The 16,893-nt window shown below is 41.2% G+C and overlaps 1 protein-coding gene across 4 annotated transcripts in view; it reads left to right on the top strand.

The window, feature by feature from the left end:
• The window catches only part of LOC140201840 (AP2-associated protein kinase 1-like), a 149,865-nt gene that overhangs the window by 29,286 nt on the left and 103,686 nt on the right, over nucleotides 1–16,893 (top strand). For all 4 annotated transcript variants that reach the window (XM_072266554.1, XM_072266553.1, XM_072266556.1 and 1 more), the window contains exons 2-3: nucleotides 9,790–9,908; nucleotides 12,137–12,245. In XM_072266554.1, the coding sequence (XP_072122655.1) occupies nucleotides 9,790–9,908; nucleotides 12,137–12,245 (228 nt within the window). The remainder of the gene's footprint in view (nucleotides 1–9,789; nucleotides 9,909–12,136; nucleotides 12,246–16,893) is intronic.

The raw sequence follows: 16,893 nt of genomic DNA, 5'->3' as shown, positions 1-16,893 counted from the left end.
TTCAAACTCTCCTTCTAACTATAGCTTTTGTTCCAGACAACATCCTGGTGAATGTCTTCTGCACTGTTTCTATTGTTAGACCAGTACTGTTCACAAAACGCCAAGTGTGGTCTAATCAATGTTTTGTACAGCTACAGTATGATATCCCAACATATCAAAAAAATAGCTGGGATTCACTTTGTTTATTTGGGACAGTATGCTGCTTAATTGGGGCAGGATACTGTGCCGAATAGTTTCTAATTAGCATCAGTCGCATGCACTTGCATGGCCATTGGACAGTACACCATGCATCGGGCGAACAGTTTTTAAATAGTGCTGGTTGCCTGTGCTTGTGTTCAAAAAGCAGTGATTTTCGTCACTGATAGTTGGCAAGAAATAAGCAGTAAGACAACTCAGAACTGTTTTACTCTGTGCAATTTCAAGCATTCAGGCTTGAAAATGCCAGAAACAGCCGGGAGTGAAAATGAAACTATTTCACTACTTCAACAAGTTAGGAATTACAAAGAACTTGAAGGTACCGACAATCATCTGAACGTTGCAATAAAAATGAATATTTGAAGAATGCAATCATCAATAGCATTGTATGAAGGCAGTCTACTTTCTACATTAGGTGCTGTGCTGATTGTTAATTTACAGTCAATCAAAATAACATGCCTACACACGCCGGAGGAATTTCTCCGTCAATAACCATTAGAAACTAATACACAGTTTTATAATACTATGGTTGAATTGACAGTGTTCTAATTTGTTCTGTATTTCATTTAAATACATAATTTGTTACTCCGTTTGTATTTTTTAAAATAAGTGCCTATGAAAAGTATTCATTCTCCCCCCCCCCCCACCCCTCACCGGAAGTTTTCATGTTTTATTGTTTTACAACATTGAATCACAGTGGAGTTTTATTTGGATTTTTAGTGCTGAAAATAGTTACATCCCGACACGCGGGACAGTAGTATGGTCGCATTGTTCATTCCGGGGACCTGCTGCTTGCGCTAATGCTGGCCGGTTTAGCGAGCAGAGCGGCGGACACCCCTGCTGAAATCTGGAGGAAAATACACAGGGGATGCAGAGGGGGATCACAAAGGTGAGGAAAGAGGACCGGGTCGAGACAACTGAGACTTATGGAGAAGAGGAGTTCGGTGGGTAATAAAATGGATGAGTTCACGGCGCTAGCCAGGCGTCAGAGAACATTTCGGGAGTGCACTGTTATGTGTTTCACTGGAACGGGGCTGCACGAGGACATATCTGATCAAAACTTCTCCATGGACGGCTTCCAGACCGTTTGGGCTGACTGAAAGTGCACTGAGAGCGGTAAGCGTAAAGGAGTTGGGTGCTTACTGTTCTGGTTAACAAAGGATGGTGCAATCCGGATCATAGTACAATTGAGGAACGTGTTTGTAGACCGGATATTGAACTTTTTACTGTTGGCCTTCGGCCACATTCCACCGAGATTCAACACTGGGCGGCACGGGAGGTCGTTCCTGCCTGTGGCCATCGAACTTGCAGCTCCTCCCGTGGAGGGTCAGACATCCTGAGCCAATAGACTGGTCCTGGACTTATTTCCATCTGGCATAGTTTGCATTTTGTTGTTTGATTGTTTGTGGTTTTTGTATAGCTATCTTTATGCTCTATTCTTGGTTGGTGCGGCTGTAACGAAACCCAATTTCCCTCGGGATCAATAAAGTATATCTATCTATCTACCTAATTTGGCTTTTTTGGCACTGATCAGCAGAAAAAGACTCTTTCTTGTCAAAGTGAAAACAGATCTCGACAAAGTGATCTAAATTGATTACAAATATAAAACACAAAATAATTGATTGCATAAGTATTCACCTCCCTTTAATATGACACGCCAAGTCATCACTGGTGCAGCCAATTTGATTTGGAAGTCACAGAATTATTGAAATGGAGATATGTTTTTGGAGTCCTGTATGCTGTCAAGGTGTTTCAATTGATTGTAGTAAAAATACACCTGTATTTGGAAGGTCCAACTGATGGTGAGTCAGTATCTTGGCAAAAACTACACCACGAAGACAAAAGGACACTCCAAGCAACTACAGAAAGGTTATTGAAAAGCCAAATCAGGAGATGGATACAAGAAAAAGTCCAAGTCACTGAATATCCATTGGAATACAGTTCAAGTCAATCATCAAGAAATGGAAAGAATATGGCACAGCTGTAAATCTGCCAAAAACGGAATGACTGTGCAAGAAGGGGACTAGTAACGGAAACCACCAAGAGACCTATGACAACTCTGGAGGAGTCACAAGCTTCAGTGGCTGAGATGGGAGAGACTGCGCATACAACAACTGTTGCCTAAGTGCTTCACCAGTCACAGCTTTATGGGAGATTGGTAAAGAGAAAGACACTGTTGAAAAAAACTGCAATGAAATCTCAGCTAGAGTTTGCCAGAAGGCATGTGGAAGACTCTGAAGTCAGTTGTAAGATGGTTCTCTGGTCTGATTAAACCAAAACTGAGCTTTTTGGACATCAGACTAAATGTTGTGTTTGTCGTAAGCCAAATATCGCACATCATTAAAAACACACCATCGCTACTGTGAAGCTTGCTGGTGGCTGCATTATGCTGTGGGGATGCTTCACTGCAGCAGGCACTGGAAGGCTTCTGAAGGAAGAGGGTAAAATGACTGCTGCAAAATATAGGGAAATCCTGGAGGAAAACCTGATGCAGTCTGCAAGAGAACTACGACGTGGGGGTTTTTCCAGCAAGACATTGCCCCAAGCATAAAGCCAAAGCAATACAGGAATGCCTTAAAAACAAAAATGTTAATGTCCTGGAGTGGCCAAGTCAGAGTCTGGACCTTAGTCCAATTGAGAATTTGTGGCTGGATGTGAAAAGGGCTGTTAACTCACAATCCCTATGCATTCAGACAGAGCTTAAGCAATTTTGTAAATAAAAATGTGGAAAAGTTGCAGTGTCCAGATGTGCAAAGCTGATAGAGACCTAACCACGCAGAGTCAAGTCTGCAATTGCTGCCAAAAGTACATCTACTAAATACTGATTTGAAGTGGGTGAATACTTAATCAATTATTTTGTATTTTATATTTGTAATTAATTGAGATCACTTTGTAGAGATCTGTTTTTCCTTTCACACACGAGTCTTTTTCTGTTGATCTGTGTCAAAAAAGCCATATTAAATCCTGTGATTCAATATTGTGAAATAATAAAACATGAAACTTTCAATGGGGGTGAATACTTTTTATAGGCACTGTACCTTTTTAACTATTTTGATGAAACTTCGGCAAATTGGGGCAGCCATTTAATTGTCCCAAAATGTACTGGTTTTGACGTGTCCCAATTAACAGAAATCCACTGTGTCTATTATGTATATTATTATCATTTATAATATATTTTAATTATTGCACCTAACTGCTGCCACGGTGATAATAAACCTGATTCTGATTTTTATGCTGACATCAATGCTGCTCAGGCCTGTGCCATTTACTTTATAGCTTCTACCACATTTTAATTCTGTGATTTAAACCGTGTTAAATTTCAGTGCTTTTTTTTAGTTCTGATGAAAGGACATTGATTTGAAATGTTAACCAGTTTCCCTTCACACTTGCTGTCTAACTTGCCACCTCCAGCTTTTTCTGCTTTATGTTGACCTTTAGAGCTGGAATTTCTCATCCAAAATTCAACCATGAGGAGAGGAAGAATTGATATCCAATCTTGTATTGATTTTTAAAACTTTCTTTTCAAAATCTCTTTTTATGATACATTGGTAGTTTTACTTTATACTCTATTGTTGCCAAACAATTGGTACTAGAACGTACAATCATCACAGCGATATTTGATTTTGCACTCCACACTTCCTGATTACAAATATTAAATATTAAAGATATTAAAAATAGTTTAAAATAGTAAATATTAAAAATTTAAATTTTAAATCATAAATAGAAAATAGAAAAATGGGAAGTAAGGTAGTACAAAAAAAACTGAGAGGCAGGTCCGGATATTTGGAGGGTACAGCCCTGATCTGGGTCAGGATCCGTTCAGCAGTCTTATCACAGTTGGAAATAAGCTGTTCCCAAATCTGGCCGTACGATTCTTCAAGCTCCTGAACCTTCTCCTGCAGGGAAGAGGGACGAAAAGTCTGTCAGCTGGGTGGGTCGTGTCCTTGATTATCCTGGCAGCACTGCTCCGACAGCGTGCGGTGTAAAGTGAGTCCACGGACGGAAGATTGGTTTGTGTGATGTGCTGCGCACCGTGTTCACGACCTTCTGCACTTGGTAATAAATTTCAAAAATATGAGCTGGAGCAGCCTATCTGATTGTTTAGCTTTCCCAATCAGCAGAATCACGGTTGCCATATACCTGCTTTCCTTAATTTCTTTACTCTCCAAACATCTCTCAGCAATTCTTAATGTCAAATATTCTCCATGTCTAAAGCATCTGGCAGTCTTTCTGGGATAAAGGATTCAGGTGAGCATAATCCAACAAGAAAATTTTCCCGAGTAAAAGGGCTTACCCGTTACTATTTGTCTATGACCCTTTCAAGTCTACTTTTCAGTCAAGTCCTGACAACTGTGCCTTTGGTTTTAAACAATGTGATTGAACACTATGGATTGCATAGTCTATGGGTGTAAAAATGAAAAGGTATTGCATGGTTTGTTGTAATTTTTTTAAAATTATGAATATAGTTTGTTTTCAAATAAACTCTTCTCAGGCCTCCAGCCCGGTACAGATATTGATTATAACCAATGTTTCAATGACAAACTCGGCCATCTTCATCAGGAATGATGCCTAGTCCAGTGGTATTTATACCTCCGTCGCCCTTATCCAATCAGATTTCCACTCTCCCACCTTGTTTACAGTCAAATTCCAGTTCATACTTAGAGCGACAGTAGTTTTGTGCCGTCGAACTCAATCCTATGGCCATTGCGAATACTGTTCTGCTGCCACAGATTTCTCCAGGTAACCCAAATGGACACACCTCTTGTGCTCCTTGATGTGGGTTTCCACTGTACATCCCATCTGGCTGATATACGCTGCTGTGCACTCACAGGGAATCCTGTAAACTCCAGCTGACCTGAGTCCCAGGTCATCTTTGACCCACGAGCTGAGAAGAGTTTATTCGTCATATACACCCGGAAAGCACAAGATCCCTTTTCAAAGTTTGTTTTTTTTAAATAAAGTAATACTAGAGGAGAGGTGTGAGGATGCTGAACCTCTGTTCAACCTGTTTATGGCCCATTTAAATTATGGTTACTAAGGAAAGCAGAGCTTGAACTTAATTTCAAGTGACCTTTTATCTGTTGAGGATTTAGGAGTGTTCCTCGTGGAGTTCCAGCATTCTGTGTCCTCCTGCCTTTGTCCTTTCATGACACTCTGCTTTTGCCTCCCAGCAGGGAGCTGTGCTTGGTTATTCACAGCAGCTTGTTGTGTGCCATTGCAAATTGCTGCCTGCTGTCAGTGCTGTCCTTGTGATTAATGTCGCAGCTTTGAATTTTACATCTGTGCCACTCCTGCCACCGATCCAGGCTACTGTTGGAAGCAGCATCTGTGTTGACTGATTTTAATCGAGGATCAATGCTGTCTACTGTAGTAGAAAATGTCCTTGAAAATAAACAAGAAAAAAAAGCTCAAGCCTATTCTCCTTCCAAACATTCAGATGTTAATTGTGTATGTCAGACCCTGTAATTATGCTCCATAGTGTAAAGAGGAAAGAAATAACTTGAAATTATAGCACCCATCATGATAAAAGCTGTAGTTATTTTTTCTTACAATGAGTTGTTACACTTGCAATGCAGAAAATATGCATACAGTGGCCATTTTATTAAGTTTGTCTTCACCTAATAAAGTGGCAACTGAGTGTCTGTCCATGGTCTTCTGCTGCTGTAGCCCATCCACTTCAAGGTTCGACATGATGTGCATCCAGAGATGCTCTTCTGCACATCACTGTTGTAATGTGTGCTTACTTGACTTACTGTCCCCTTCCTGTCAGCTTGAATCAGTCTGGCCATTCTCCTCTATCCTCTCTCCTTAATAAGGCGTTTTCACCTACAGAACTGCCTCTCACTGGATGTCTTTTTGTTTCTCACACCAGTGACTCGTGCATGAAAATCCCAGGAGATCAGCAGTTTCTGAGATACTCAAACCGGACCGTCTGGCACCAACAAGTATTGCATGGTCAAAGTCACTTTGATCACACTCCTTCCCCATTCTAATGTTTGTTCTGAACAACAATTGAACCTCTTGACCATGTCTGCATGCTTTTATGCATTGAGTTGCTGCCACGTGATTGACTGAATAGATGTTGACAATAGCAAGCAGGTGTACACTGAGTGGCCACTGAGTGTAGATGACATGGACCCTAGCATAGTTTTGTATGTGACCATATATAAGTGAACAGTTCTTTTTCTACAGATTGGTAGGTAGCATTATAGTTTGTATTTATCATGAGTGGCTTTTGTTTCTGTCAGCAAAGCTTCCATGTGCTTGGTGTGTTATTTGTTTAGGATTCTTCTGGACACCTAGAATGGATGCAATTCGGTTGGGTCCTTCTCATTTGAAACAGCTTTGATTTATATAGCTCCTCTAACTCAGTGAAATGTTTTGGAAGCATTGCACAGGGCCAGTATCAAAGCCAATGTGATGTCAGGCGACATTAGTCGAGGAGATAATTGGATAAATGACTGATGGGCGGGTTTAGGGAGGGCTGTCCAGAGTTTGGGTCAGTGATGCCCACTTTGACCATGGAACAATTGTTGGTGCATAAATTTTCCATAAGACATAGGAGCAAAATTAGGCCGTTCAGCCCATCGAGTCTGCTCCACCATTCCACCATAGCTGACTTATTATCCATCTCAATCCCATTCTCCTGTGTTCTCCCCTTAACCTTTGACACTTTAGTAATCAATAAGCTAGCAGCCTCCGCTTTGAATATACCCAGTGACTGGGCCTCCACACTCATCTGTGCAATGAATTCCACAGATTCACCACCTTCCGACTAAAGAAATTCCTCCTCATCTCTGTAACATATCATGTAAAGATTAGGAAACTTTGATCATACCTCTGCTATTTTTCAATCTGTTACAAGCAAGTGAAAAAGCTGGAGTTTTTGCTGTTTTCACAGTTGAACTATTAAATACAAAATAATTTGATATTAGAGTATCTAGGAAAATATTTCTAGCAAAATGGCTTGTTTGTTCCAGGAGTTTCATTTGCAGAAATCAGTAGGTCATCCAAGCAGATAATTACCATTCTTTGCTTTTTAAACCATCCTCCTCCTCTTGTTATTTGAAAACTCCTTCGGTTTTCTGTTTTCTGTTTTTCCGACATATTCCCTGGGAAAGGTGATGGAATAGTAATATTATCACTGGATTAGTATTCTAGATACCCAGGGCAAAGTCCATAAGACATTGGAGCAGAAATAGGCCATTCAGCCCATTGAGTCTTCTTCACTATTCCATTATGGCTGATTTATTTTTCCTCTCAACCCCATTCTCCTGCCTTCTCCCATAACCTTTGACACCCTTTCTAATCAAGAACTTAGCAACCTCTGCTTGGAATATACCCAATAACGAGTGATAAATTTGAATTTGAATTCTGGAATTAGAAAGTTTAAAAATGACTCTGAAAATCATAATCCTTTATTGCAGTGTTCCATCTGTTTCACTTCTATTTGGTAGGGGAGAAAATCTGCTATCCTTATCTTTATGTGGTTTACACGTGACTCCAAGTTCATATCAATGTGCGTGATTCTTAACTGCCCTCTGAAATGGCCAAGAAGGAAACAAAGAAATAAAACTGGATGGATCATTTAGAATGACAATGGCAAAAGCTGCCGTGTCAGCCCTGTAAAGTCCTTGGGAGAGCTGCTTCACAGATGATTCAAGTAACACCCCATCATGACCATGCTTATGGAATTGTGCCTTCCATTCAACATCCCAGACACCACCGTCTGTATCGTTGGATATGTCCTGTCCATCAGACAGACCCAACAGATGCTGCAACACGATGGTATACAGACTGAGGGGAAATTGCTCTGGGAGACCTCAGCATGGACACCAGATCCCATGAAACCTTATAGCACCAGCTTAAGCTTGGGCAAGGAGACCTACAGCTGATTATCATGTACTGCTACCTCCCCGAACCTTTGCCAGATTTATCAGTACCACTCCACATTGAACTCTGCTTGGATGAAGCACTAAGAGTGGTGAAGGAGCAGAATGTATCTGAATAACACACAAAATGCTGGAGGAACTCAGCAGGCCAGGCAGCATCTATGGAAAAAAGCACAGCCGACGCTTCAGCAGGATAGGGTCTCGGCTTGAAACATCGACTGTACTTTTTTCCGTAGATGCTGCCTGGCCTGCTGAGTTCCTCCAGCATTTTGTGTGTGTTGCTTGGATTGCCAGCATCTGCAGATTTTCTCTTGTTTACAAATGTATCTAGGTGGTGGATTTCAATGTCCAGCATGAAGGATGACTCAGTAGAGCCACTACTGACCGAGCTGGCCAAGTGTTAAAAGATATTGTTTCTGGATTGGGTTTGCTGCACTCTTCATTGGGCTGGAAAAGTGCAGCTTCAACACTACTTAAGGAAGCTGGACACCATACGTGATATAATAACTTCCTTGATATGCACCCCATCCACAATCATTCACTCACTCTACCATCTGACATAGCGTAGCAAAATGTTGCTCCATCTATAGATGTGCTGCGCAAACTCACCAAAACTTCTTGGCATCTTCCGCACCCACGACCTGCACCAGAATAAAGGGATAATAGCAGCAAAATCTTGGGTGCACCACCACCTGGAAGCTGCCCTCCAAGCTACATACCACCCTGATTTAGAAAAACATTCTTTTCCTTTATCGTCGCTGGGTCAAAGTCCTAGAATTCCCTCCCTAACAACATTATGAGTATAAGCACTCTTCAGAAACCACAGCATTTTAAGGCAGTGTACTATAGCATCAGCAAGGGCAACTAGGAATAGGCGGTTAAATGCTGGCTCAGTCTGTGAAGACCACAACCCTTGAATGAATATTACAAAAATCATGTCCAATTTCTACCTTCCTCCCTACCCCCTTCCCCACTTCACTTCTGAATCTGTTGCATCAATAATCTTTTCTAGTTCTTATAAAGAGTCATCAGTCAGAAATGTTCTCGGTCTCCTAGGTGCTTTTGTTTTTCTAAGATGTGTGTGTTTTTGGTTCTGGACAGCAGAAAATCAGATAATTCAGAATGCTGCCATTTCTGCATTCAACCTTGGTCTGTTTTGTGTGCATAATCTGGTTGTCTTCCGATGCCAATGAGACCCAGATGTTTTAAAATTACCCCAGGGAGTGCTGGCAGCAGTATAGAATATATTTTATTCCTAAGTGTTTAACCAGAAGCATTACTTGGTTGGTAAATTTTACTGGGCTTTAGTCATCTACCTAGAAGATATTTCTCTCTGTTAGCCCAAAAGCACATGATCTACTATGAATCACTTTCAGGTTCAGTGATAGCTAAGTTAATGACGACAGTTGACAACTCAGAGTGCGAGGTCCCAGAAACAGCAAAGTAGAGAATGAGAAATTAATCTACTATTCTTATTTATATTTGATGAGGGATACCGTCTCAGAATAAAAAAGGGACAAGAGATTTTGAAAGAGCTGATCGATTAAATGTATTTATAATAATGCACCATTAAGGTAATGTGTGGAGGTGGAGATGTTGGAAGTGCAGCTGACAACTTGGCGAAACCTGCAGCAGATTCTGTATTTCACATGGTAGTTGTGTGAATTGTCTAACTAATATTCATGCTTATTTTTGTACACAGGTGGTTTTGCCATAGTATTTCTGGTGAAGACACACAATGGTGTGAAAAGTGCACTGAAAAGAATGTACGTTAACAATGAACATGACCTGCAGGTGTGCAAGAGAGAAATCCAGATAATGGTAGGTGGCAAATGTTCAAAGTGCATAATGATTGAAGTATGTCTACTATGTACAACCTTGAGATGCATCTCATTGCAGGTGGCCACAAAACAAAGTAACCCAATACAGCCCATTAAAAATGAAGACCATCAAGCACCCAATGTGCAAAATAATAAAAGAACAAATCATGCAACTAATAAAAAGTAAGCAAATAACATTCAGAAGTAAAGTTCATGAAAGTGAATTTCACAGTCACAAAGCCTGTCACTGCAAATCCAGGAGCCCATAAGGTACAGGCCACAGCCTCAGTTCAGTGCAGAGACAAGTAAACCTTGATGAGCAGCAAGCTGAATGCCAGCCTGTCCCTCACCCCTGGTCCTGACATCCTGATCTTTTAGATCTGGCCCGTTACCTAAAGCAGCCAAGCCTCGGATCGTTTCTCGCTGTCAGACCGGGCCCTGCCACTTCGATACACTTTCAGGCCTGGGCTGTCCCGTCTTGATACAGCCTGTACCTGACCCATCCAATCTGGCCCAGCACTTAAATCGATCAGTGATTGGCTCGTTCTATACTCTCAGGCATGGGCCCTGCCATCTTGTGTTGCAGGCAGAAGAAAGGAATTACCAAGTGTTAAATGCAATACAAGAACAGGTGATAATGTGTCCAATATTGACTCGTGATCATTATCATGAAATACTACCTCGCTTTCTGGCTGTCCACACATCCTGCTTTACTTGCTGAGAGCTTCAAACATTCTTTATTTGTATTTTTGTTTTACAGCATACTTTTGATATCTGCTGCTTTATACCACCTTTCAGAACACACAGTAACAAGTGTTTGAATAAGACACTAGGAACTGTCAACACACTTTTTTTAGGCTAGCAGTGACTTTGCAGTTTTTTAAAACTCTTCCTCCTCAAATTATTAGTGTGTGGGATAAGACCAAAAGACCATAAGATATAGGAGCAGAATTAGGTCATTTGGCCCGTCAAGTCTGCTCCGGAATTTCATCATGCCTGATCCAATTTTCCTCTCAGCCCCAATCTGCCTCCTCCCTGTACCCTCTTCATGCCATCAGTCACTCTTCATATGACCAGTCATTCGATCCTGGAATCATTTTCATGAACCTCCTTTGAACCCACTCTAGTTTCAGCACATCCTTTCTAAGATAAGGGGCCCAAACCTGCTTACAATACTCTAAGTGAGGCCTCACCAGTGCTTTATAAAGTTTCAACATTACATCCTTGCTTTTATATTCCAGTCCTCTTGAACTGAATGCTAACATTGCATTTGCTTCCTTACCACAGACTCAACCTGCAAATTAACCTTAAGGGTCCCTTTGCATCTCAGTTTTTTGTATTTTTTCTCCACTTAGAAAATAGTTAACCCTTTTATTTCTTCTACCAAAGTGCATGACCGTACACTTCCCGACAATTTATTCCATCTGCTATTTCTATGCCCATTCTCCTAATCTGTCCAAGTCCTTCTGTAGCCTTTCTACTTCCTCAAACCTACCTCCCCGTATCTTCATATCGTCTGCAAAGTTTGCAATAAAGCCATCAACTCCATCATCTAAATCATTGATATGTAACGTAAAAAGAATTGGTCCCAACACAGATCCCTGTGCAACGCCACTAGTCACTGGTAGCCAGTCAGAATTCAGTCCTTTGCCCAGAATGAGAATGAAGATACAGAATCTTGATGTTCTCTTTGCACCCCTTTGTCATGGTGTCCAGTTCATCATTCTTGATTTTCGGACCCAGCCTGAGATAGAATGTAAAACATAAGAGTACAGGACAGGACGAAGCCAAATGTTGTGCCAAATCAAATAAATTGGTAATAATAAAATGTCAGCTAAGCTAATCCCTTGTGCTAACACAATATCCATACCCCTCCATTTTCCTCACGTTCATGTGCTGAATTAAATTTCTCTTAAAAGTCCCAAATATTGAAGTATCCTGGGTATGTTGTGGCCAAGCCCAGTGTAGTTGATAATGAAGCCTCGAGAAGCATATTTTGCCTGGTATGTTGCTTGATATTAGTTAGAAACTGGAGCTATGAACTATTTTGCATTTTTTCCCTCATCTGCAGCCTTAACCTGTAAACATTGCTATTGTTGCCCGGAGGTAGATTGGCAAAATTACAACAGTGATCTGTTGAATGGATGTTTGAATAATTGTTTGGACAGCCATGTGATGACAAGAAAAACAAGTGCTGATCCTGTGACAAAATCATTCTCTTTGTTACAGAGGGACCTGTCAGGGCACAAGAACATTGTTGGGTATATTGATTCCAGCACCACAGCTGTAGGTTCCGGAGAAGTGTGGGAAGTGCTGATCCTAATGGATTTTTGTCGAGGTGAGGTTTTTGTTTCCAGATCCCAGTGGATCCTGACCTAATGCAAATGCAGTTGATTATGATGTGATTTGTTATAGAGCTAGGAGTTAAATTAATAGTCCTCTTCACTTAAATTTCACCTGTACCTGTTAATGGGCTGTGGCGAATTATTCTACCATTCTGAAAAAGATAGTGGCAGAAATTCCTCGACTAAACTGGGTTGGTACTTTGCAGCTTTTTCAGACATGAGTGATTTTGTTTTGGTGAAATAAATTGTTGTCTTCATCTTTCCATCGCATTTGGAACACATTCTCAATTACCAAGTCAAAGGCTAATTTTTTATGTGGAATTTGACAGTGGTATTTTCGATTGTCTATTAGCAGACTGAAGCTGTATTAGTTACATGAATGCAGTGCCTCTTGAGGAAAAGAAAAGCTTAGAAACATTGTGCATGATCATATTCATTTAACTAGAAATATAGGTCATCTTTAAACTAAAGAGGATGTGGCAGTCATTCACAGCTGCTTATTCCAGTTTCATTTTGTTCTTTACTCATGTAGTCCCTATATGCTAGTCCACTGCCTTTACACGTGCACAGAAGTCATCCAGGGTATTCTTGAAGTTATAGCATTATGTAAAGCAAACAAGTCTTTTTTTCTCTCTCTTTTATCTATTGTGACCATTGGCAAGTGTGTGAGCCTCCTTCCTCTGGCTGTACTCCATAGTATAAATGCCCTTGCTCTCAGTAGAATTAAATTGACTTGGTGTAAATTTAGGTCATTGAATGCATTATTGAACATACTGTTTGACAGTAGGATGAGGAATAAGACACCTTTTGTCTGATATACTTCTTAAATGAGACATGAGGTAAAGTAATAAGCTCCTATTAATCATACACATTTTAGTAATTTCTTCACTTCTGTCAAGCATGCATGAAGTATTGTAGGCAGCCGTTGATTCCAGGGGATCATGGGTTTGCACCTCTGGTGCACTGCGTCCTCTCCAGGGCACAAGCCTGGGCGGGAAGATTTGAAGAGCCAGCTGTTGCCCATAGTGATAGTCATAGTCATACTTTATTGATCCCGGGGGAAATTGGTTTTCGTTCCAGTTGCACCATAAATAATTAAATAGTAATAAAACCATAAATAATTAAATTGTAATATGTAAGTTATGCCAGGAAATAAGTCCAGGACCAGCCTATTGACTCAGGGTGTCTGACCCTCCAAGAGAGGACTTGTAAAGTTTGATGGCCACAGGCAGGAATGACTTCCTATGACGCTCTGTGTTGTATCTCGGTGGAATGAGTCTCTGGCTGAATGTACTCCTGTGCCCAACCAGTACATCATGATGGCATGCAACTTGGACAGCATCCTCTTTTCAGACACCACCGTCAGAGAGTCCAGTGCCATCCCCACAACATCACTGGCCTTACGAATGAGTTTGTTGATTCTGTTGGTGTCTGCTACCCTCAGCCTGCTGCCCCAGCACACAACAGCAAACATGATAGCACTGGCCACCACAGACTCGTAGAACATCCTCAGCATTGTCCGACAGATGTTAAAGGACCTCAGTCTCCTCAGGAAATAGAGACGGCTCTGACCCTTCTTATAGACAGCCTCAGTGTTCTTTGACCAGTCCAGTTTATTGTCAATTCGTATCCCCAGGTATTTGTAATCCTCCACCACGTCCACGCTGACCCCCTGGATGGAAACAGGGGTCACCGGTGCCTTAGCTCTCCTCAGGTCTACCACCAGCTCCTTAGTTTTTTTCACATTAAGCTGCAGATAACTCTGCTCACACCATGTGACAGAGTTTCCTACTGTAGCCCTGTACTCAGCCTCATCTCCCCATGCAGCAGGTTCCCCCTCTCCACATCACTGATGTAGTCCAAGGGAAGGGCAAGCGCCAATACAGCTTCACACCAGTGTTGTCGCAAGGATTGCCAGAGTGAAGTTGTAAACAACATCAAACTGCCTTAGGGACCCCGACTCCAGATTTCTTCTTCAGGGTTTAGTCTCGAAGCCTTTCCCATGGGTGGGTATGGCCGCAAGGCAGCGGAAGTTTAAAATCAGAGTTTTTCTTCTCCTAGGTGGGCTGACCAAGGCTGACAAGCCCCACCTGCCCGAAGCAACTGGTTTTGAGGTGCCAGTGGTCTGCCTTCTCTTGTCAGTAGAAACAGTTCTGCCGGGCCTAGTAGCTAAGCCAAGAGTTGGACTTGGTTGTCAGAGGCTGTTAGAGATGCATGTCATTTGGAGCACTTTATAGGTAGTGAGAGCTTATCCTCACTACCACCCCAGCTATGACAACCTTAGGAACCCTAATGAAGTATAGTAATGCAGTATTACACGTAAAAGCTTAAAAATTGCATTAATACAACCAAACTTGCACTTCCATTTTCATTCTCACCCTGGCAAGAGAAAAGGGGACAAATTAAGATATGCTTAATATTAATGCAACCTTGTGAGTAAGGTAGTTAAATTATAGCTTAGGTTGCGGATACAGAATTAGGAGGAAGATTCCATTTGGCTCCTCTTCAGTCAGCCACCCCTTGTGGAAAAGGACAAGTCCAGGTATCCTCCTTTAAAAATGTGGATCGTTATCTGTAAGTAAGTGATGCAAAATGTTCACTCCCCATCAAAGAAATGTTTTAGATCTGGTTATATTTATGTAATGGTATAAGTGCTGTAGGTTTTCTGCTTTTTGTGTTGTTTGTGAATTAACAGTCTTGAACTATCACATTTTTAAGTCATCATGTTCTGAAGGACTGTAGTTCTTCCCACATTTTTTTTAAACCAATGCCGTCCTTCTGTGATTTCCTATATTATGATGAAACTAAACTTACTAAACTGATGGAAATGAAACATTCAGGCTCTCTCACACTTTTGAAACTAAACTTTTTGCCAATTTGTTCTCCTCTGTTGTCCCAGAAATACAGAAGTATTCATATTGTGGAGTGGAGCTAGAGGAGAGAAACCCAGGCAGCACCTGCGATATTAAAAAAAAAGTTCCATGTGGATACTACATTTTGTCTTCTCTGTACCTGGGACAATGCAAGAGCAACTCCAAATAAATAAAAGATTTTTTTGAGTTCTACTGCACTCTATCACAGTAAAGAAATCATCATTCTGCCAATGCTTGGAGCTATTGGCAACGTGCCCACATTTGTAATGATATGAATTCACATGTTCAGTTCCCTTGGCACAGATTTGGGTCACACTTTGCAGCACCCGGACATTGGTAACTGACTGTGTGCAAAATTGTAGGCACTGTTATCCCGCTTGGGAGTGCAGCATGTTTGCGCTTCTTTCAAGCAATGGATCGTAATTACTGGTTTCCATGGCTACAACTGTCGATTCTGTGAAGATTGCAAAAACAAAGTAACACCAGAAATTCATTTGTTCTTGCATTCTATACACAATAAAATCAGCATTTAAAAAAAAAATTATTTCTGGAACTTTTTCTTCTTCATCTCTTACTATGATTTTCATCTTTATTACCATAGGAAAGAGCAATGGAGGGAACTTTCAACATCTCTCCTCATGCTGTTTTGAATGCATTTGTGTGTGAACACCTAGGATGATGCATCTTAATGAACCTATCTACTTAAGTAGCTGGCTGAGCTCAATATATGGTAAACGAAGAGTACTGTTCTGTCTGTTCTTGGCACTTAATATAATGGGGCAGCCACCACCTGCAAGTTTCCCTCTATTTTAAACATTGGTTCTGACTTGGAAATGTACTCTGCTGCTTCTCTTAGCATTTGGGATATGTTTTTAAAAATGAGCGCGATTGCAATTCGTGATGAAAATAGTCATTATGGCAGTAGATTTATTGCAATGCATTATTGTCAATATTGCTGTGCTGAAAACCTAGCACAAACCCCTGCCTTTCTCCAGTATTACTGCAGCCGTGAATTGGCCATCGGTGTGAGGGCTGGTGCTGGGCAAGCTGGAACGAGCATCATAGCTGATCAGCGCTGAGATGTGAGACTCATGGTTGTGCTATGGCCATTAGCCTGAGTGTGAGCAGGCTGGCGGCAAGCAGCATCTGCTCCATAGGTTAGCAGACTGGTGAGAGAGACCATAGGCTTGGATGTTCAGTACTTGGTGGAACCACTGCAAATCCTTTGTAAAGGATCACACTCTCTTTGTTGGACTAGCTGCAGCCCAGAGTTCACCTAGCAACCATACCACAGTCCTACTTTCACAAGCAGCATCTCTGTACTAAGCTATGGGTGATTATTTGTCTTGGAAGTGCCTGTTTAAGAAAGAGTTTTACACCATTTCCCATAAATTAATACTTTCTTTATTTCAATTTGCTTATCATCTCATTTAACATTTAGATGTAAGCCAGCCTATCCTCGGATTAATTTTACAGAAGGGGTTAAGTGCATCCAGGGAGGAGCTAGTGAACACCAAAAGCTGAATTGAGCGGAATGTCTGGTAGATAAGAATAGTTCACAACAATATTGCAATGTTAATTCCAACCTGCTGTTCAGCGGAGGGTTGGCTTTGCCACAAACTAATGCTGCCACGAAATAATTTCAACAACTTCATGGTCTTTGCTTTCACTTTACCTGTGCATTTTATACCTAATGCTCCATCAACCATAACTCCCTCCACAATCTTAGTATTTCCAAAGCTAATCAATGCAGCGTTATATTATGAGT

This window comes from Mobula birostris, chromosome 8 (assembly GCF_030028105.1).
Source record: "Mobula birostris isolate sMobBir1 chromosome 8, sMobBir1.hap1, whole genome shotgun sequence".
NCBI lineage: Eukaryota > Metazoa > Chordata > Chondrichthyes > Myliobatiformes > Myliobatidae > Mobula > Mobula birostris.
The sequence above is the reverse complement of the archived record's forward strand: the minus strand, read 5'-3'. Positions and strand labels throughout refer to the sequence as shown.